Genomic DNA, 20886 nt, shown 5'->3' with positions numbered 1-20886 from the left:
TATTCTGACTGTATGTATGCATCATTTAATATGAGCATTTTCATGTACAATGTGTAGTGATAAGATTTTTCAGACAGAGTGACATCACTACCATTAAGAATCTAATCTCTGTATTTGGCAAGCAAGCAATACACTGATCAGTTATTCATATCAACCTGAGTCATTGTCTTTGTAACTTTTAAGCCATTTTTTAAAATGATTTTGTAACAAAAATAAATTGACATTTTCTTCATTATTTGGTACATTGAGTTGTTCTCTATCAAAATTTGTATTACGGTCTGTCATTATTGGTTTCTGACCTGTAAGTTGCCTAGTGATTCAGTTTTGCTATTTCCATTTTCCCTGTCCTAGGAAAATTCATTAGTTACAGGGGACCCTTCTTTTGCATTATAGAAGGTCTGGGCCCTCCCATGTGCTAAGGGGAAGGTATCGAAGGATTGAGAAGTGCCAGTATGCTGGTCAGCAGTGGGAGCAACTTCAGTCAAGGTAGTGGTGGATTCAACTTCGAGTATGATAGCACTATGGGTGTACGTCCAAATACAACATCAATGCATGGGGGATGGTGTCAGAACCGAAGCCAGCAACGGGGTTGGAGCTGAACCTGAAACAAGTACGAGAGATACAGTGTTGAGGGTGGACTTGCTGGAAGAAGTCTGCCTGGAGGCCCCTGCAGATCCTGGGGGTCCAAATACGCACCAGAAGGAGTTGATAAATTGCCATATATAAGCAGCATAGCCTCTCTGAGGGCCTCAACTTGCTGCAAAATCACTGAAAGACCTGGAGACTCAAGGTGTGCATGAACAAAGTTGGAATCATGGGGTTTTGAAGCAGGACCAGTTGGGGAGGGCTGAGGGTTCAGATTGATGCCCTTGCACGCTCTCTTGCGTTTGAGAGTGGCAGGAAGGGGCCATTTCCTCAGTTTTTTGTACTTTTTCTTTGACATACCGAAAGACTAACTGCAACAACGATCAGAAGCGGGAACAGGAACTTCCTTTTGACCTCGACCGGTAGCAGTGTGGAGTCTTAATGTGCTTTGCAATGTAGAGGTTGGCCTCAGATTCCCCTGGACTCAGTCCCTGGAGTCGTGCTCAGACCCCAGGCACCACTGTTTGCTAAAGTCCCTGCATGGCTTGACACCTGTAGTTCTGGGGGGGGGGGGGGGGGGGGGGGGGTGACATTTTCCCTTGCACACTGTTGAAGAATTTTGCTAAGTTAGTCAAAAGAACCAAGGATAAGCTCTGGATCCAGGTCTTGTAAGGCGTGGGGAAAAAAAAGGAACAAACTTGCAACAGTGCAAATGGGTGACAAATGAGGCACAAGACGCCACCTTTCGGTGCTCAGGAGGCCGGCTCTACAGATTTCTGGATCCAGTCTGACACCTGGGGACTATCACAAGGTGAGGAATCTGCAGTTAGAACTATCCATCAGAAGTGCTTTCACCTGTTGGTGGTGTTTTCTGTATCAAGAACAGCGTTCCTGCAGTTGACAAGTGTACTGGCTAGAGAAAAACTACACCAGTTTAAAGATCCAAGACAGAATATTGACTGTGGAACACATTGTTTGAACAGCACATTACAGGATACTTGTGCTACAAATAACAGTGGGTAAACAGTTGACAAACGGTACCAACATAAGCTTCGACAGAAGATTATTTTTAGAGCCAATGAATGACAAAACTGCAGGAAACGTTTGTGTCCTGTTGGTAAATAGCAAAACAGATTTTTCAAAACCTTTTATTGCATCATATTTGGTACCTTATGTTTGACAACAAAAAGGAAATTACAATTGTAACTGCAGGAATAAGAAGCGGGTCTGATGAAAAAAAATCTTGAGCCCCTTAATGTTACAAAGTCACGGGGTCTTGACTGAAACAACTAAGCCAGAAATATATCCTTATAAACAGGGCTTCAAGTATTACAAACCTGTGACACTGTGGAAAAATCCAGAGGTATCTTAACTGCAGCACAGTTTTCTGCATAATGTGAACAAGGCCTGCTGAGGTTATTTTATTTTTTAACTGTTAGTCTCTTGATCAGTCAAAAAAAGGGTAGCCAGGAAATATGCTCTTGGTAATTCCACGCCATGAAACAGTATTTTGTCTGTCTGCTTTCACAATAAAGAGAAAAACATGCTCTCAGATTAGTTGATGCGAGTCCATAGTGCATGATTTCTTTTCGTTCTTGCAATACAGTTTTGACAAGTTTGGCGAAACAACACTGAGATTCAAATCAAAGAACAGCAGTGCTGATTTATTTCAAGTTTCATAAACAGATTGTTTTAAACTGGTTCCTTCCGGTGAAAACTGCTGTGCAAGAACACCAAACTCATCGTGTCCGGTGAATTTTCGAGGATGCAACAGTAAGTTTGTTGAACAGCCTACGTTATAAACAACTCTGGTTTTGTGTCTATGGTGTATGCTCCAACCTTTATGTCAAGCATCTGTGAATGATTTCTCTGCACATTGATTCACATTGAGAACTTCCTATGGTCAGCCATACTCCGTATCAATATTAGCCAGATGCTACAGCCAAACAACTTTGTGCTCAGTGAAAGAATCCAGTGCCAAACAGCCTTTTTATGCTGCCCAAGACAGCAGTAATCTCAAAAGACAAGTTGAAAGTAATATTTCTGCCACACACCTGCTCCATAAGCCCCAACATCCTCCAGCTTTCATATAAATTAGTTTAAAAACATGGATAAGTACTTAGAGGTTAAGGATTTTTTTTTTTATTTTAGCAGCTTCATTTTTTTAAGAACCTGAACCACCCATATTCTGTAATAGGTTAGCTATTTTATATATATATATATTGTCAGCAGGATAAAAAAGTAAAACACTATTCCAAGGCAACAATTCTTTTACTCCTTTCAGTCTCCGTGAAGTTACAGAGCAATACAGCAGGTGCGTGACAAAAATATTGTATATCTGATATGGTCCAATGTCTTTGCATCCACAGATTTAGTTTGTTCACATCTCATTGGCCAGTTCCTCTGGTTCCGCAGAACTATCTCCGTTAACTGTGATATTCATGTCCTCTTCATATCCAGGTGGCATAAAGGCCAAGGCATACGGGAAAAGCTTGTGACATTGCACTCTGTATGCTTCAGGAACGTCTTTACAATCTCCAAGGCTACCATCACACAAGGCTTCCAATACTTCTGTACATGTCTAAGTATATATTAGGAAAGAGATAAAAAGGAAAATTAGAATTTCAACTTTTTCCAAAACATTTTATCTGGACAGGAAAAAGTACAAGTACCCTTCATGTCAAAATTAATTGGCAATAGTTAAAATGTTTACTAAAGGATAAATAAAAAACAGAAAAACGAGACTGACAGAATCTACGAATAAATCTTGCATGTATTTTTCTAATAGCCAGAGTCTAGCCTACATTACCATTAAATACTGGATTAAAAGAATAAACCAAAAACAACTGTTACCAATGTATTGATGACAGCTACCGTCCCACAGATTCCTCATCTCCAGAAAGTTTACCGCAATTCACCCTTCTATGCTAGGTGTCAATAAAGGGTGAGTCTTGTGGCGCAGATCTACTAGAAATCTGTGCTTTATATGGTGTAGCAGCTCCATAAACACTACCATCATTGTGACAGTGTACACACTCCACAGACGCCAGGACAAAAAGATGGATAACCCAAACCAGTCTCACTGAAGCGATAGGTGAAAGGTGCAAAGTCCAACTTGAGTGCAAATAATAGGTATGAATGCAACATTTTGAATGTAGTACATTAGGAAAGCAAGATATAATAGATAAGAATGCAATGTTTTGAATGTAGTCCCCATTAGGAAAGCGAGGAATCCATTCTGATCCCACATACACATTATACAAGGATTAAGTAGAAAGGTTTGCAGTGTTTTTGGAAAACAGACAACACCAGAGACTTGGGTGTGCAAGAGAAGAATAAAAAAGTAGAAGTAAATGCCAAGTATACTGTGATTTCAGGCTTTATCTTTCCAGGGACAAAGCAAGACAAAGGAGACTCTGGATTTCAGCTCAGACTTCCACATCATGAAGGTAGAACTAATCCCAAATGTTATTTCCATCTTTCCGCCACTCTCATTTAATCAAGTAAGAAGTAGAAAGTGAAGGTTTTATTTTCAATCCCCAAACATGAAGGTAAAGGGCTTCATGTGTGGATAAAAACTAGCCAAGCTATATTCAGGTTTGGATATCCTCCACCATAAGGCTTTCATGGAGGACAGAGATCAAATTTCTACACATCTTGGCACTCTCTCTTCCAAAATCAGCTAGGTAACATTTGATGTAGTCTGCAGTTTAGAAATTAGCAAAAAAGAAAAAATCTAGACTGAAAATATCTTCCATCGATCTCTTCTGGATAAACTGATGAAAAAAAAGGCATTTTTTATTTTATTTGTTCTGTTGGTGTGAGCGGATGCCCAGAAAGAATAGCCCAAAAGAACAAATTACATACTTTCGGTAACTGTAGGAAACTGGCTCTATATATACACAACACCAAAATGAAGTATAGTGTGTATAAAGTTCAGATGACCCCAGAGGTAGGCAGAGGTTAAAGTTAGATAGAACCTTACTCTCCATTTGTGATAGAGTGGTCGAGCAGTAAGGCAGTGTCAGAGGACCGTGTTAAGCATTTGATGTACACACTCAGTCAGCAAATGAATTCACACACTCAAGGACTGAACTCTAGACCAATTGCTTTTGTATAAAAAAATATACTGTTTTATTTTTAGAACCAAGCAAGCCTGGCACAGGTAAGCATTAAATACTTTACAGTAATAAGTTGCTGATTGTAGAACAGTTCGAAAATGCAGTATGAATGGTACCGTGTTTGATTTACAGGGGATGCAGTAGCTTGCATTACTCAGAAAATACAGTACATTGAAATTAATAGGCTTTTTCAGTAAATTACAGGTAAGTTATTTTCCTAACTCAGTGCTGGATACCTAGATTCGGCACTGGGACATTTCCTGCAAACAGGTAAGTAAATAAGTTTTGGTTATTCATGCGATTTTTAAAGAATATTTTTAGATTTCAAGACTCCACACTTAGAAACGTTTTGGAAGAAAATTGTAAATGTTATCCTATGGAGGAAAAACAGGTTATCGGTTCACAGGTAAGTTATCGACTATGGGAGTTAAGGTTCTGGGGTTAGACTCCGGGATCCCCCAGGGTCAGTGATGCACTCTTGTTACACCCTCAGCGGCACTAGGGCGGCCGGATGCAGAGTGTTGAGGCCCACTGTTATCCAATGGGGGATAGGGGGCCTCCGGTTGATGGCTGCTGGCAAGCAGGCCACTGGGTTGTGGGAGCAAAGCTCCTAGGATTTAGGTCAGGGCAAATGGGGAAACAAAGTAGCACAAAAGGCGCACCCTAAGCAGCACTGAGGAGGCCGGGTGCAGAGTGCTGTTTCAACGTCGGGCGGCCTGTTTTCTATGGCGAACCTCCGGTATGCAAAAGCACTGCAGGCAGGGAGATGAAGGACTTCTGGGTGCGACCACCACTTCGAGAGGTAAGTTGGGAAGTTAAGGGTTGGTTAGGCACCGTTGGTTTGGGCACACAAGGCCATGGGGCGTCTGGTGCAGGGGTGCCTTTTGGGGTCGGATCTTCTTACCAGCTCCTGGTCGCGGTTAGGGGGACCTTCTGGATTTAGACTGCAGGCGTCAGCTGGAGTCTTGAGGCAGGTCAAGAGTGGCTGCATAGTGGGTCAGGATCGCCGAGGTGACCTTGTGGTGTTTTTCCACTCGAGCTCGGCCGGCTTTGGCGTGTGCAGAGTGGGCTGGATTTGCGGTTTCCAGATGCTGCCAGAGGTTGCAGTTGAACAACTCCGGTGTTCACTGGAAAAGCAGTCTTTGGAAGTGAAGGCAGGCAGGTCCTCCGGGGTTTTCGAGGTTGCTGGCTGCAGGACACACCAGGATTTCGCAGGAGCAGGTTTCAGGGGAGACAGGCCTGTAGGGCTGGGGCCAAGTCAGTGGGCGTCTTCCTCTTGTTAGCTGGCTGCACGGCTGTTCAGTCCTTTTCTTGTCGTTTCTGGATCTGAGGAAGCAAGGTTTAGGGTGCCCCCTAAATACTAGATATAGGGGCGTTATAGGTATATAGGTAGCTAGAGGGCAGGGACCAATGGGTCCCTTCCCTGGGATGGGTACACCCCCTATTGTGCTACCCTCCAGTGGGAGGGGGGCACAAGCCTGTCCCTGGTTGGTTGGGTCCCCCCATCCTCAAGACGACAGGGACTGAGTTGTGCATCACCTCGCCTCCCCCACCTTAGGGGTGGAGTTGGCAGAGGTGGGCACACCTCTCTCCCTCACTTGTTTTCCCCGCCAGTTCTGCCGCCCAAAAGGGGGGACAGAACCAGTTGCTGGAAGCAGCAAGTGGTCTGGGGAAGCTCATAAAGGCAGCATGCCTTTGAAGCTTCCCCTTCGTGAACCCTGCCCATCCTGGGGGAGGAGACTTGGCACCTCGTCCCAGGATGTGCATTGTTTCAGGCCCCCAAGATCAGCAGGCTCTCCACCCCGGGGTCCAGAAACATGTCTGTTGATGGCACCTAAGCAGCCACTCAGTCGGGACACTAGAGGTGGGTTAGTTTTCAGGGGGCATCTCTGAGATGCCCTCTGTGTGTATTTTTCATTTAATCCCACACTGGCATCAGTGTGGGTTTAATGTGCTGAGAAGTTTGATACCAAACTTCCCAGTTTTCAATGTAGCCATTATGGTGCTGTGGAGTTCGTAATGACAACCTCCCAGCACCATATACTCTTAATGGATTTCCCAGGCATCAGGCTGAATCCGGACACTTTTGCATGAGCAGTACACCTTTCACACGCAGTCGGTGGCTCCATTCAGCCCCGCATGACATTGTTAGCATCTGTTATGACGTTGGGGTCACCTATATAGGTGCCACCCAGACGTCAGTTCTTCTCACTTTTCCCCATCAGAAGCGCAGAACTATGAAGTGACTCACTTGATTTGTGTAATAACCAGGGCCCTGATAAAGGCAACAACCCTAGCCTTAACCAATAAGTCCGCAGAGCAGGGAGGCATGGGTAGGTCTGTAAGGAATCTGCAGGTGGCTAATGTCTATCAGATAATGCGTTACCATAGGTAAGTAACCTATAGTTTTACCTTTCGGTGTAGTTTTGCAGTTTGAAGACTTTCTGGATTCACTATGCTGTGCATTATTCCGCCATCTAGTGGTTGGGTCCGTAATTGTATTGTTTCTCTTTTTTTCTTTGTGGCCCAGGTGGGTGTCAACATACCACCATTTGGTGTCCTTCGTGACGTCGACGGGCTTCCTCTGGAAGCTCCCACCTTTGGTTGCCATCTTTGGATTCTTTTTTTCTCTTCTTCTCTTTTAAAGTCTTTCTTCTGTTTTAATAGTCTTCCTCCTGTCTCATGTTTCTGGCAGGGGGAGGGTGGGATCTCTAGTGAATTCAGAAAGTTAAAGCTACAAAACTACACCGACAGGTAAGAAACTATACATTTTACAGCGTGAATCTTTCTGGATTCACTATGCTGTGCATAGACTTTGTAGCGGTTTGTTGTGGCTGGGTGGAAGATGAGCCTTGGTTACTGAATATGTGTTGAAAGACCTTCTGTCCCACTGGTGCTTCCTTGTTCATTTGAATATCTACGCAGTAGTGCTTAGTTAACGTTTGCACTGAGGACCATGTTGTTGCTTGGCAAATGTCTTGAATAGGGGTGTTTGCTAGAAACGCAATTGTTGCTACTTTCTTCCTTGTTGAGTGAGCATGTGCTGCTCCTTGTAATTGTTGCCCATCTTGATTGTGGCAGAATTGTATGGTTTGTGCAATCCATCGTGCAATGGTATTTTTGGTAACTGGTCGTCCCAAAAAACTGCTGGCAAAAGACACAAAGAATTACTTTGTTTTCCTGCACTCTTTTGTCCTTTCTATATAGTGCATTACTGCTCTCCTGGCGTCCAGTGTGTGTAACGCCTTTTCTGTGCTTGTGGATGGTTTTGGGAAAAAACTTGGTATTTGAATTGTCCGATTAATGTGGAACTGTGACACCACCTTTGGCATGAAATGTGGGTCCGTTCTCATTACAATCCTGTCGTGTATTTGTAGGTAGGGCTTTTGTAGTGTTAGCACTTCTAATTCGCTCACTCTACATAGCGATGGGATAGCTACTAAGAAGGCTGTCTCAAGTGTGAGCATATGCAGTGTTGCTTTATGAATAGGTTCAAATGGTGCCTTCATCAATTGAGTTAGCACTACGTTGAGGTTCCATGCTGGAGGTGGCATTCTGTTAGGAGGTGCGATTCTTTTTGCTCCTTCTAGAAATCTCTTTACTATTTGGGAGGTGAAAAAACTTTCCCCTATTTCTCCTCTTGTGTAAGCCACCATCGCCGCTAAGTGCACCCTTAGAGATGTGTAGCTTAATTTATTTTGTAGTAGATGTGTTAAGTATTTTAGTACTGTTGATTACTTGGAAATTCTCCTTTGTAGTTTCTTCCTAATACACCATTCAGAGAATCTTTTCCACTTTGCTACGTAGCACTTTCTTGTGGTAGGTTTCCTTGCCTCTCTAAACTCGTGCAAACTCTGGGTCTTCAGGAGCCATGCTGCCAGGCTGAGGCTCTACGGCTGTGTGTACAACCCTTCCGTTTTGCATCGTTAACAGGTAATTTCATGTGGGGAACCTGTGTGTGGGTGCTTGTGTCATCTCCAAGATCTGTGAGAACCAGGTTTGTCTGGCCCACTGGGGTGCTATCCGTATTAGCGTCATGTTGTTGAATCTGCATTTGTTTAGTACTCTGTGTAGCAGTGGTATCAGTGGAAAAGCGTAGACAAATGTCCCTGACCAGCTTATCCATAGCGCATTCCTTAGGGACCGTTTGCACAGTTGTCTGGATGCGGAGTTTTGGCATTTTGCAGTGTTGCAAATAGGTCTATTTATAGAGTTCCCTATTTGTGGAATGTCTTTTGGATTTCCCATTCGTGGGATGCAGACGTCTGTCTGCTGAGTCTGTCTGCTTCCACATTGTCCTTCCCTGGTAGGTGTATTGCCAGCAAGTCTATTGGTCTTGGAATTGCCCATCTCCATATTTCCTGCACCAGCATTGATAGTGTCACCGACTGTGTCCCTCCTTGCTTGTTGATGTAGAACTTGGTGGTTGTATTGTCCGTTTGGATTAGTACCGTGTCTGTACAGTTGTTTCTGAAAGGCTTTTAAGGCTAGGAACAAGGTCATTTTTTTTTTTTTTTTTAAACATTTTTGTTTTAATTGTTACAATCAAAATTTAGCATAATTTGTTCCGTAGACATACAGTAGAAGTGCGTTTCTGTATTGAGTTTCATTACATCCTTTCGCGCAGTCTTGGCTAGACAAACTTTAGCATACAATAACATGACGTACTTTAATTCTATACATCCCCGTCTGACTCAGCCCCCGACACCACCTCCGATTGCATCCCAGGGGGCTCGTAGATGTATCCCCTAAATGCATTCCACGCCCCCCACACTGTTCCATTTACGCAGGCACCCACGATTAGCTTATACTGTTTTTTCAGTTAACATGGCTACGTCCATGTCTTTACACCAAGCTTTGATCGTCGGTAGCTCCTCCGAGCCCCATCTTTGCGCGATGTTCCGCTTAGCCACCATTATTCCTAGTGTAACCCATTCCTGTGCCTGACGCGCGAGATCGTTCGGTCCCCAAATATTTAACAGGCAACTCTTGGGCTCCGGCATAAGTGATTCACAATCCACTTGAGATATTGTCCTCATAACTCTAATCCAGTAGTCCGCTATTCTGGGACACTCCCCTAATGTGTGGAAAATGGTCCCTTCGTCCCCACAGTGTCTCAAGCAATACGGATGGGAAGCTTTCCCTATTCTACAGAGGGTGACTAGTATAATAAGTGCGGTGCAATATTTTAAGCTGTACTAACCTTAGCCTCGAGGATATGCCCACCTCCCGCGGGGATGCCGTTGCGTCCTGCCAGTTAGTATCGTCTAGTTCCCCCATGTCTCTGGACCATTTTCCCCTGAGTGCTGTGGTGGGATCTGGTAAGTTGTTGACTAGCTTCCAGTAGGTAAAAGAAGTGGCTCACCTTTGCATATGGTCTGTAAGTAATCTATCTTCTAAGGGGGTGGCCTCTGGGTAGGAACACTGTCTTTAGCTCTAGGTAGTTGATGTGCTTTGTCGCATCATGTGACCACAATCCCCTTACCTTGAGGGTGTTTGTGTGCGCCCCCCACCCCATCTGGGAGGCATCTGTTGTGATGGTCACTGTTGGAGTTGGTTGTGTGAAAGGCTTGCCTTGAGTTATGTTCCTTTTGTTCCACCACGCTATTTCATGCTGTATTGTTTGTGTGACAACCACTAGATCTTCCCAACTCCCTGTTGCTTGTGACCATTGTAGTGGGATCCATTCTTGGAATGGCCTCATGTGTAGGTGGATATTTGGGACCAAATGTATGCATTACGCCATCATTCTCATCGGTTTACTCACTGTTCTGCCAGAGCTTGCCCCTTTTGGTAAAGACTTATCTCCTTCAATATAGCCAAAGTTCTCTTTGCACTTGGAATCACCTTCCTCTGTATGGTGTTGATCTCTGCACCTAAGAATATCTTCACTTGTTCTGGTTCTATTGATGAGTTTCCCCAATGGATTGAAAACCTTAGTTGGGCTAGTGTTTGTATGACTTCTTCCATGTGCCACTTGCATTTGTTGAATGAGTTTGCTTTTACCAGCCTGTTGTCGAGGTATGGGTATACATGTATCCCTTGCCTCCTTAAAGTGTGCTGCTACTGCTGCCAGGCATTTTGTGAAAAACAGTGGTGAGGATTGGAATCTGAATGCCAGCACTATGAACTGGTAGTGAGTTTTGTTGATCATAAACCTTAGTAGATGTTTGTGTTTGCTGTTGATGGGGATGTGTAAGTAAGCGTACTTTAAGTTGATAGTTGCCATGTAATGCCCTGCCTGTAACTGGGGTATTACCTCTTGGAATGTCATCTTGAAAGTTATTATGAACGTGTTTAAGAACCTTAGATCCAGAATTGGCCGCAAGGTTCCGTCCACCTTTGGTATGAGGATGTAGGTGGAGTAGACCCCCCCCTGTTCCGTTCCTTGTATGGTACTATTTCTATGGCCCTTTTCTTTAGACGTTCTTGTGCTTCCTGCAGCAGATGAGAATGCTCCTTTGCTGAGTGTACTCTGCTTCTTGCCCTTTTGCTTGGAGGTGGTTTTTCTAGCTCTATACAGTAGCTGTATTGTATGAGGTTTAGTATTCATTTGTCTGATGTGTTCTTCCACCACTCCTGGAGGAAGTTTTTTCTCCTGCCTCCTACTGATGTTGTGTGCTGGAGGAACTGTTGTAGGTCTTGATTTAGTCTCTGTCTTCGTGTTGTGTCTTGTAGAACCAACCCCTAGAGATGTTGACTGGGTGTGCGTTGGTTCTACTGAGGAGTCACTTGGATGTGGGTTGTTGACCCCCTCTCTGTCCGTTTCCCCTTCCTCGCCCTCTAAAGGATTGTCCTCGGGGCTGGTACTGCCAGCTTTGCTGCGGCTGCCCCTGCTGTTGTTCCTGGTTACCTCCTTGATAACCTTGTTGGAAGGTTTGGTGTGGTGCAACAGGTTGGTGGTTCCCCCTACCCGTTGGTCTCCTTGAAGGTGTTCCTCTTCTCATTCCTCCGAACTGCAGCGCCCCATGGACCTAGCTGTCTTGTTGTCCTTTTTGAGTTGATTCAGTTTCTCATCAACTGGAGCGCCGAAACGCTCTTCCCCGTTGAAGGGTGTGTTGAGTAGGTTGTTTTGAACTTCATTCTTGAAGCCTGAAATCCTTAGCCAGGCATGTCTCCTCTCTGTTACTCCCAGCATCATCTGCCTGCTTGATGTTTCCGCTGTGTCTAGGGCAGACTTCAGACATGTATTTGCCATGTTCTTACCCACTCCTACCAGGTGGTTCGCCCTTCTCTGGTATTGCTCTGGTAGGTTTTTTAGGAGTTCGCCCACTTCTTCCCAGTGCTGGTATGCGTGCCTGTTGATGAGCGCATTAGAATTGGCGATGCACCATTGGATCGCCGCACTTCTTTCCATTTTCCTCCCCATTAGGTCCATTCTCCTGCTCTCCTTGTCTGGAGGTGGTCCTGTGTTTGTGGGTATATTTGCCTTCTTCCTAGCCGTGGATGTGATAATTGAATCCGCTGGTAATGATCCCTTAATATACATAGGGTCTTTAGAAGAGTGTTTATATTTCTTCTCTGTCCTTGGGGTCACTGCTTTACACATAGCAGGTTCCTTGAAGGTTTCCTTCCCTTGGAACCAGCACACTTGGGAGCATGGGTAGGAACTGGCTTCTTGTCTGTGATGGCAACAACGTCTCCAAGAGGAAGGAAGATTGGGGTTTCTCCTCCACTAGCTGTACTCAATATGTGTCTGCAGCTCTTTTGATGACCTGGTTATAGATCCCTATGTCGTCCGGCGGTGAAGGCCTCGAAGGATAGGATTCTACACCTTCTTCCGGTGATTCGGCGTCGAGATCCTGCCACTGCAAGTCCTGCGCCTCCAAGGATGTTGAGCCCTGGTAAGTTTGCTAGTCTTCCTCACCTTCGGCATCACCGTAGTACAGCTCTTCCTCCTCCTGTTCCTCGCCAGGTTCTGGTGTGGTTGGTGGTTGAATTTCCTCGACGCACTTTTCGGCTTCGGGTGTGGTTTTCGACGGAATAATGTACAGTTTCATTTTTTTGAAGTCTTTCTTGCGTTGCAAGATGCTTGCCATCTCGGCCTCAAACCTTTTCTTTTCCATCTCGGCCACGTGTTCAGAGTCGAGGGTATCGGCTTTCCTTTTCGCGGTTGTCGAAGTCGTTCCCGCTTTTAGGCCTTCATTTTTCGACATCGAAGCACCCCCTTTCGTGGCCGCTTTTCGACGCTTCCCCTTTTCTTGGGTTTTTGCCATCTGGGAGTCCTTTTCGAAGGAACCGGCGGACTGTTTGTCCTTGGATGCATTTGCTGATGTCTAGTGTTTCGACAGCAAAGCTCCTTTCGAGGACTTTGGCTCACTCTTGCGAGTATCAGTAGAGTGCCTGGGGTTCGACAACTCTCAACTCCTACGTCGTTTTCTTTTCGACCTAGACGACTATGGCGTCCTCCGGATACTTCGGCGATGTGGTCTTCTACACTGGAGAGTCCTAAATCTCGGAGCGATGGAGGTGCCCCCTGCATGCTGTAGTTTGCTCTTCTTTGCCTCTCTCTTACTCGGAGGGTCTTCGTGGTGAATGCCGTGCAGGCGTTGCAGTCCTTACTTAGATGGTCGAGCGGCAGGCAGAGATTGCAAACTGGGTGTTGGTCCTTCTGCAGGGACTTGTGGTGGCAGTTTGTGCAAAACTTAAAGGGAGTTTTGTCCATCACCGTGCCCAGGGAGTCCCCTCTGTGCGCATTCTCTGAAGAAACGTCAAAGTTTTCGATGTTCTTTCTCCTCTTTCGTCGTGACTTGTAATCCGGTATGTTCTCCGGTGATTTCTCGATCTTCTTGTAGATTTTCGTGGATGCTTCTCTCAAACGTTTTGGAGCTCCTTCACTGTCGATCCAGACCGAACGGCGGAAAAAAGAATCTAAAGATGGCGACCAAAGGTGGGAGCTTCCGGAGGAAGCGCGTCAACGTCACTAAGGACATCAAATGGTGGTATGTCGACGCCCACTTGGGCCACGAAAAAAAGGGGGAAAAATACAACAATTATGGACCCAACCACTAGATGGCAGAATAATGCACAGCATAGTAAAACCAGAAAGATAATGCGTTACCATAGGTAAGTAACTTGTTCATCTGATAGTCTTCTAGCTGCAGATTCCTTACCTTTGAACAGATACTCAAACCATACCATCCTGGCGGTGGGCTGCGGACAAATGGTCTATACTAGAAAGGCCAGCAGGATCGAGCAGGTAAAATGCCTTTCACTGCGGACCGGACTATCCGGGCAGTAGTGTTTGGCAAACCCGTGCAAAGACGCCCATTTGCTGCTCGGCAGATGTCCAGGACTGGGACACCCCGAGTCAACACAGTGGTCGCAGCCTTCCCCCTGGCAAAATGGGCTCTTTATCCCTCAGGGGATGTGTCTTAGCCAGGGCGTAGCAGATCTTAATGCATACAACAACCCAGAGAGAAATGGTCCATTTTGCACCTGACCAACCTTTCTTAGCTCCTACATACCCCAAAAAGAGTTTGTCGTCCACCCAGAATGCTTTGGTGCAGTCAAGGTAAAATGACAATGCTCTTTTTGGGTCCAGACGCACCTCTTCCTTAGAGGGAGGTGGGGGAGCAAAAAAGGTGGGCAGCATGACTGATTGATCCAGATGGAATGGGGTTACCACCTTCGGCAAGAATGAAGCCCAGGTGTGAAACACCACTATCAGCAAAGAGCATGAAATAGGGAGGCTTGGATGACAATGCCTCCAACTCACTCACCCTCCAGGCAGATGTTATTGTTACTAGAAAGGCTGTCTTGATGGCAAGCAGCCGGAGGGGGCAATTATGCATTGGCTTGAAAGGAGCACACATGAGAAATGTGAGGACCAAATTAAGGTTCCACTGAGGCATAACAAAGGGCATAGATGGAAACATATGTACAAGCCCTTTTAAGAATTTATGTACAACAAGAGATTTAAAGATAGAAGGTTGGTCTGGCAGCCGCAAGAAAGTGGACAGAGCAGAAATATAACCCTTAAGCGTTCCCAACGCAGAGCCCTGCTGCGCAAGGGTAAGAATAAAAAGAAGGATAGCAGATAAAGAGGCAGAAAGAGGGTTAATACACCTTCCTGTACAATATTTTAAAAAATGTTGCCAACGGCAGGCATATACCGACTTGGTGGAGGGACGCCTGGCTGCCAAGATAGCCTCCCATACTTCAAAAGCTATCAACTGACGCTGCTCGATCTCCAGGCATGGAGGCGGAGAGTTGACAGATTCGGGTGAAGGACCCTCACCTGTTGCAACAGTAGATCCTTCAAGAGGGGCAGCCTGATCAGAGGATCGATGCTCATTTTCAGATGCTCGGGATACCAGACTCTCCTTGCCCAGTTCAGAGCCGCAAGAATGACTTGGGCCCAGTGTAAGAAAGTGGCTCTGTATATACTGTTCCGAAATAGGTACAGTGTGCACAGAGTCCACAGTCCCCAGAGGTTTGGCAGAGGCTAAAGTTAGATATAACCTTACTCTCTAAAGTGGCAGCTTGGTCGAGCAGTAAGGCAGTATCAGAGGACAGTGTAAAGCATTTGTTGTACACACCCAGTCAGCAAATGGTCTCACACACTCAAGAACTGAACTCTACGCCAATGGTTTATATAAAAATATATACTTGTATTATTTTAGAATCAACAATAGGTATCAAGATATACTTTCTCAGAACGAGATGCTTTAGATAAATACTTTCAATAGGCAATAGACTTTTTAATGCAATAGATACAGTTGTTGCAATGAGCAACACAATTTCAAATACAATTATACATTGAGCTCAATGGGAATTTCTAGTTAAATGCAATCGATTACTTTTCTTACCACAGGACTGGATCCTAGATTCAATCCTGGGACATCTCCTGTAAACAGTTGAGTAAAAATGTTTTGGTTACAGTTATGATTTTTAAGGAATATTATTGTATTTTAAAAGTTGACTTTTTCACATAGAATCACCAATGTTATCCTATGGGAAGAAATTCACTTAGCAGGTAAGTAGGGTTATCGTTACTTTTTCTTACTTAGTGTTGGATCCTGGATCCAGCACTGGTGCATCTCCTGTAAACAATTGAAAAAAAACTTTTTTGTTATACAGGCGATTTTTAACAAATATTTGTAAGTTTGAAAAATCGACACTTAGAAGAATTTCTGGCAAAAACCAGGCAATGTTATCCTATGGAGGAAAATTCAGTTATAGGTAAGTACGGTTGTAATTACTTTTCAGGGTCAGTGCTGGGCACCAAGATCCAGCACTGGGGTCTCTCCTGATAGCAGGTGAGTAAATACGTTTTCGTTATTCGGCTGAATATAGGTGAATATTTTAAAGTTTCAAAACTCGACACTTAGAAGAATTTCCAATTGAAACCAGTCAATGTTACCCTATGGAAGAAAAGTGAGTTATCGACTTTTGGGTAAGTACTCGACTGGCAGAGTTAAGGTTCTGGGCATAGACTCAGGGGTCTCCCATGGTCAGGTTGGTACAGTTGTTACACCCTCAGCGGTACAGGGGCAGCCGGGTGCAGAGAGAGTTAGGCCCAATGTTAGCCTATGGCGGGCAGGGGGCCTTTGGTTGATGGCTGCCGGCAAGCAGGCCACGCGGCTGTGGGAGCTGGGCTCCTGGTCACTTGCTCAGGGCAAGTGGGGAAGTAGATTAGGATAGAGGTTGCACTCCCGGGGGCACTCGGTGGCTAGGTGCAGTGTGCTTTTGAGCCGTCGGGCGCTCAATGGATTTCAATGGAGAAGCTCAGTGACGAACAAAGGCTGCAAGCTCGGGGACGAAGATTCTTCAGGTGCGACCACCACTTCGAGAGGCAAGTTGGGAAGCTGTAGGATAGGTAGGCACCCAGGAGTTGGGCACAGGGGACCGCAGGGCGCCGGGGTGTCTTTTGGCGTTGGGAAATCTTACCCTCTGCTGGTCACGGTTGGAGGGGTCCCTGGTTCTGAGGCTGCAGGCATCGTCAGGAGCGTCGAGGTGGGTCCTTGGGTGCCGGATTCTGGATCACAGTCGCCGGGAGGATGTCCTCTTGGTATTTGTCCACTCAGGCACAGGCCAGGGCTTGGCGGGTGCAGAGTGCGCAGGGTTCGCGTTTCCTGGCTGGTGCCAGGGGTTGTTGCTGGTTGTTGAGCAGGACTAATGCTCGTGGGAGTGCCAGTTTCTTTAGAGTCAAAAGGCAGGCAGGTCCTCTGGGGTTTTTGAGGTTGCTGACCACTGGAGACGCCGGGGTTTAGCAGGAGCAGGTTCGAGGGTCGACAGGCCTGTAGGACTGGGGCCAAATCAGTTGGTGTCTTTATCTTGTTAGCAGGTCTTCTTGTTTCTTGATCTTCTTTCTTGTTTCGGATTCGGGATCTGAGGAAGGAAGGTTCAGGGAGCCCCTAAATACTAAATTTAGGGGCGTTACACCTCCTATCCTGTTACTCTCCTGTGGGTGGGGGGCAGTAGCCTAGTCCTGATTGGGCAGGGCTCCCCATTTTCAGGATGGCAAGAGCCCGGAGATGTGCTTCACCTCGTCTCCCCCACCTGAGGGGTAGGATAGGCAGAGGCTGGCACACCCCATTCCTTCCTTGTGGTTTCCTGCCAATCTTCCCGCCAGATTGGGGGTCAGAACTGGTAGGGGCCAGTTGCTGAGTACAGCAAGTGGCCTGGAGAAGCTCACAAAGGCAGCATGCCTTTGAAGCTTCCCCTGCCCATCCTGGGGGAGGAGACCTAGCACCTCGCCCACGATGTGCATTGTTGCAGGCCCAGGAGAGCGGATGGCTTTCTACCCAGGGGTCCAGCAACATGTCTGCTGTGTGGCAGCCAAGGCAGCCCCTCAGACAAGACGTGGATTGTAGGTTAGGTTCAGGGGGCAATTCTAAGATGCCCTATGTCGTGCATTGTACATTAAATCCCACACTGGCATCAGTGCGGGTTTAATGTGCTGAGAAGTTTGATACCAAACTTCTCAGTCTTCAGTGTTGCCATAATGGTGCTGTGGAGTTCGTGTTGACGTCCTCCCAGCACCATATGCTCTTAATGGCAGCACTGCACTTACAGTGCCCAGGAATGGACCTGGGTATTGTAGGGCCACATGGCTCATGCACCTGTACCCACACCACTGGCATAGGGCACCCAGCTAGAGGGGTGACTGAGGTATGCCAAGGCAGTGTGTGTTGTGGGCATGGCACACAGGGATGTGTGCCATGTCGACTGTTTTGTTCTGCACCCAGAAACTCAGCCTGCAAAGGCAGTGTGTGTGTGTCAGGGTACAGGGCCTCTAAGGGTGGCACAATAAGTGCTGCAGCCCTTAGGGGCCTTCTCTGGTCACAAGGCCCTGGGTACCATTTACCAGGGGCTGACATGTGGCCAGAGATGCCAATTGGGTTTAGGCTGTCATGCAGTTTTAGGGAAGGAGCACAGGCCCTGGGTACCTGATTGGCAGGAGCCCAGGGCACACTCTGTCAAAGGACATCAGCATTTCAGCCAAAAGTGGGGGCAACCATGCAGAAAGAGGGCACTTTCTCACACAGGACAGCCAAAATATTTTTGTTTTAAATAATTAATAAATGAGCAGCAGGAGCTGGAGTGCAAAACCCTCTCTTGGTTGTTTTTATAATTGGATGTTGCGGGCTAAACATTATTAATATAAAAACTTGGAAACATGTTGGTTTGATCTAAAAGAAAAATAAAATTGAGTCTTTCATTTAACATTTCGGCCCACTACATGCAATCATAAAAACAATGTTAAAAGAAGGACAGAGACATGTTGATTTTTTGTTTAATTAAACTTCACTAAACATTTTTATTATCGATATTATTAAACATTACATTGTGTGAATAACTAAAATATGCATTTAATTAAAAATATTGGTGATGTGTAGAAATATCTGCTTTATATATTTTTATATACTCATCCCTTGAAGCTTATAGGCCCACTTTTTATTTATATTTTGGTTTTGTGACAAAGTCAGTAAGTCTGCCTGAGTGCAGTCATGACCTGCGAGACCAACTGCACACTACGCATGCCAGAAGGCTTGTGCTGCCTGATGTAGGGCGCTTGCAGGAGGTATGATGAAGGGCCATGCCTTGCGCCCAACCCCACACTGCACGCAGCCAAAGTCAATGGGGGGGGCAGGATGCTCTCTGGGTTGGGTGCTGGGCTTGGTAGCAGGCCATGTCCTGGACCCTGCCCAAGTCGCACACAGCCAAAGGGGTTGGCATTATATTTGCTGTGACCAGAGAAGGCCCTGTGTGCAATGCCTACAACCCACTGCCCTGCATAGATCAGTCACCACTCTAGCTGGGTGCACTATACCAGTGGTGAGGGTACAGGTGCTTGAGCCCTGTACCCCTATAGTCCATTCTTAGACACTAAGTGCAGTTCTGCCATTAAGAGTATATGGTGCGGAGAGGTTGTCATTACGAACTCCACAGCACCATAATGGCTACACTGAAAATGGAGAAGTTTGGTATCAAACTTCTCAGCACATTAAACCCACACTGATGCCAGTACGGGACTCAATGAAAAATGCACTAAGAGGGCATCTTAGAGATGCCCCCGGCAAACTAACCTACCACTAGTGTCCAGGCTGAGTGGCTGCTTTCAGCTGCCAAACCATGCACGTTTCTGGACCCCTGGGTCAAGAAGCTGCGGTTGTCTGGGGCCTGAAACAATGCAGATCCTGGGACGAGGTGCCAAGCCTCCTCCCCCAGGATGGGCAGGGTCCACGAATGGGAAGTTTCAAAGGCTTGCCGCTTTTGTGAGCTACCCCAGGCCACTTGCTGCTTTCAGCAACTGGTCCCCACTGGTTCTGACTCCCACTTTGGGCAGGAGAACTGGCGGGAAAAACAAGTGAGGAAGAGAGGTGTGCCCACCTCTACCAACTCCACCCCTCAGGTGGGGGAGGCGAGGTGAAGAACAACTCTTAGTCCCTGCATCTTGTAGATGGGGGGACTCAGCCAACCAGGGAAAGGTTTATGCCCCCTCCCATTGGAGGGTGGCATAATAGGGGGTGTACCCACCCCAGGGAAGGGACCCATTGGTCCCAACCTTTTACCTACCTGAAACGCCCCTAAATCTAGTATTTAGGGGCAACCCTGAACCTTACTCTCTCAGACAGGAACCCGCAAAAAGAAAATAAGAAGGACCGAACAGCCGTGCCAAAGCTAACAAGTGGAGGATGCCCACTGACTTGGCCCCACCTCGAACCTGCTCCAGCGAAATTCCCGTGTGTCCTGCAGCCAGCAACCTCAAGAAAGGAGGACCTGCCTGTCTTTAATCCCTAAGACGCTGTCTCCCGTGAACACCAGATTTGTTCAAACACCAGACTCCGCAAGGATCCGCGAGTTTGCACCACTCTGCACCAGACGTCCACGGCACGAGTTAGAGTGGCCCACACCAAGAGGTGGTCCCCCCCGGCGATCCTGACCAGAGATCCGGCGACCCCTGACCTGCCTCCAGCTGACGCCTGCAGCCTCAAACCGGAAGGCGCCCCCCCCCCCCCCCCCAACCAGGAGCTGGTAAGAAGGTCCAACTATAAAAGGCACCCCTGCACCAGACGCCCCGCGGTCTTGGGTGGCCCAACTGACTGTGCCTAACCAACCCCCAACATCTCAGCTTACCTCTAAGTGGTGGTCGCACCCAAAAGACCTTGGTCAACGAGCCTGCAGTGTTTCTGCAAACCGGAGACTAACCATTGAAAGCTACATGGCTTCCAACGGCAAAACAGCACTCTGCACCTATGTTCCAAGTAAGGTGTGTGCCTGCGCGCGCACCTTACACTTTCACTGCGCCCAGCTCCCCTGCAAGAGCGCACAGCGGATTACAGGCATGGAGAGAAAGACTTCCCCAGCTGCTCATTTAAAAAGAATGCAGCAGCGTGGAAGGAAGTTTTCTCTTCATGTGCGCGCTGCAAAAGGGGAATCCAGTTAAAACGAGACCCTGCTGGGGTCCCATCAGAATGCAGAAGGGACTTCTCAGGCTGGCAGTGTGATGAGGCTGCTCTCAAACAAATGAATTAAATATGCTAATTCATTTAACACCTTTGCTCTGTCCCTTTGTTTGAAAGGACATGACTAGGTGTGGAATGCATGAACATGTGAACAGGCTGCAGCATACACACAGGTTCACTGGTCTGTAGGGTAAAAAGGCTGGTCTTACTGGTCTTTGTTTTTAGCTGTTTGTGGCCTGTTTTATGGGCAGGTTTTTACTGTTTAT

At 46.5% G+C, this 20886-nt stretch overlaps 1 protein-coding gene across 2 annotated transcripts in view; it reads right to left on the bottom strand.

The window, feature by feature from the left end:
* Positions 1–1717: 1717 nt before the first annotated feature.
* The window catches only part of NAA15 (N-alpha-acetyltransferase 15, NatA auxiliary subunit), a 703732-nt gene continuing 684563 nt past the window's right edge, over positions 1718–20886 (bottom strand). For both annotated transcript variants that reach the window (XM_085641522.1, XM_085641523.1), the window contains one exon: positions 1718–3166. In XM_085641522.1, the coding sequence (XP_085497648.1) occupies positions 2966–3166 (201 nt within the window). In that variant the 3' untranslated portion in view covers positions 1718–2965. The remainder of the gene's footprint in view (positions 3167–20886) is intronic.

Source organism: Triturus cristatus, chromosome 2_2 (assembly GCF_964204655.1).
Source record: "Triturus cristatus chromosome 2_2, aTriCri1.1, whole genome shotgun sequence".
In the NCBI taxonomy this organism is placed as follows: Eukaryota; Metazoa; Chordata; class Amphibia; order Caudata; family Salamandridae; genus Triturus; species Triturus cristatus.
The sequence above is the reverse complement of the archived record's forward strand: the minus strand, read 5'-3'. Positions and strand labels throughout refer to the sequence as shown.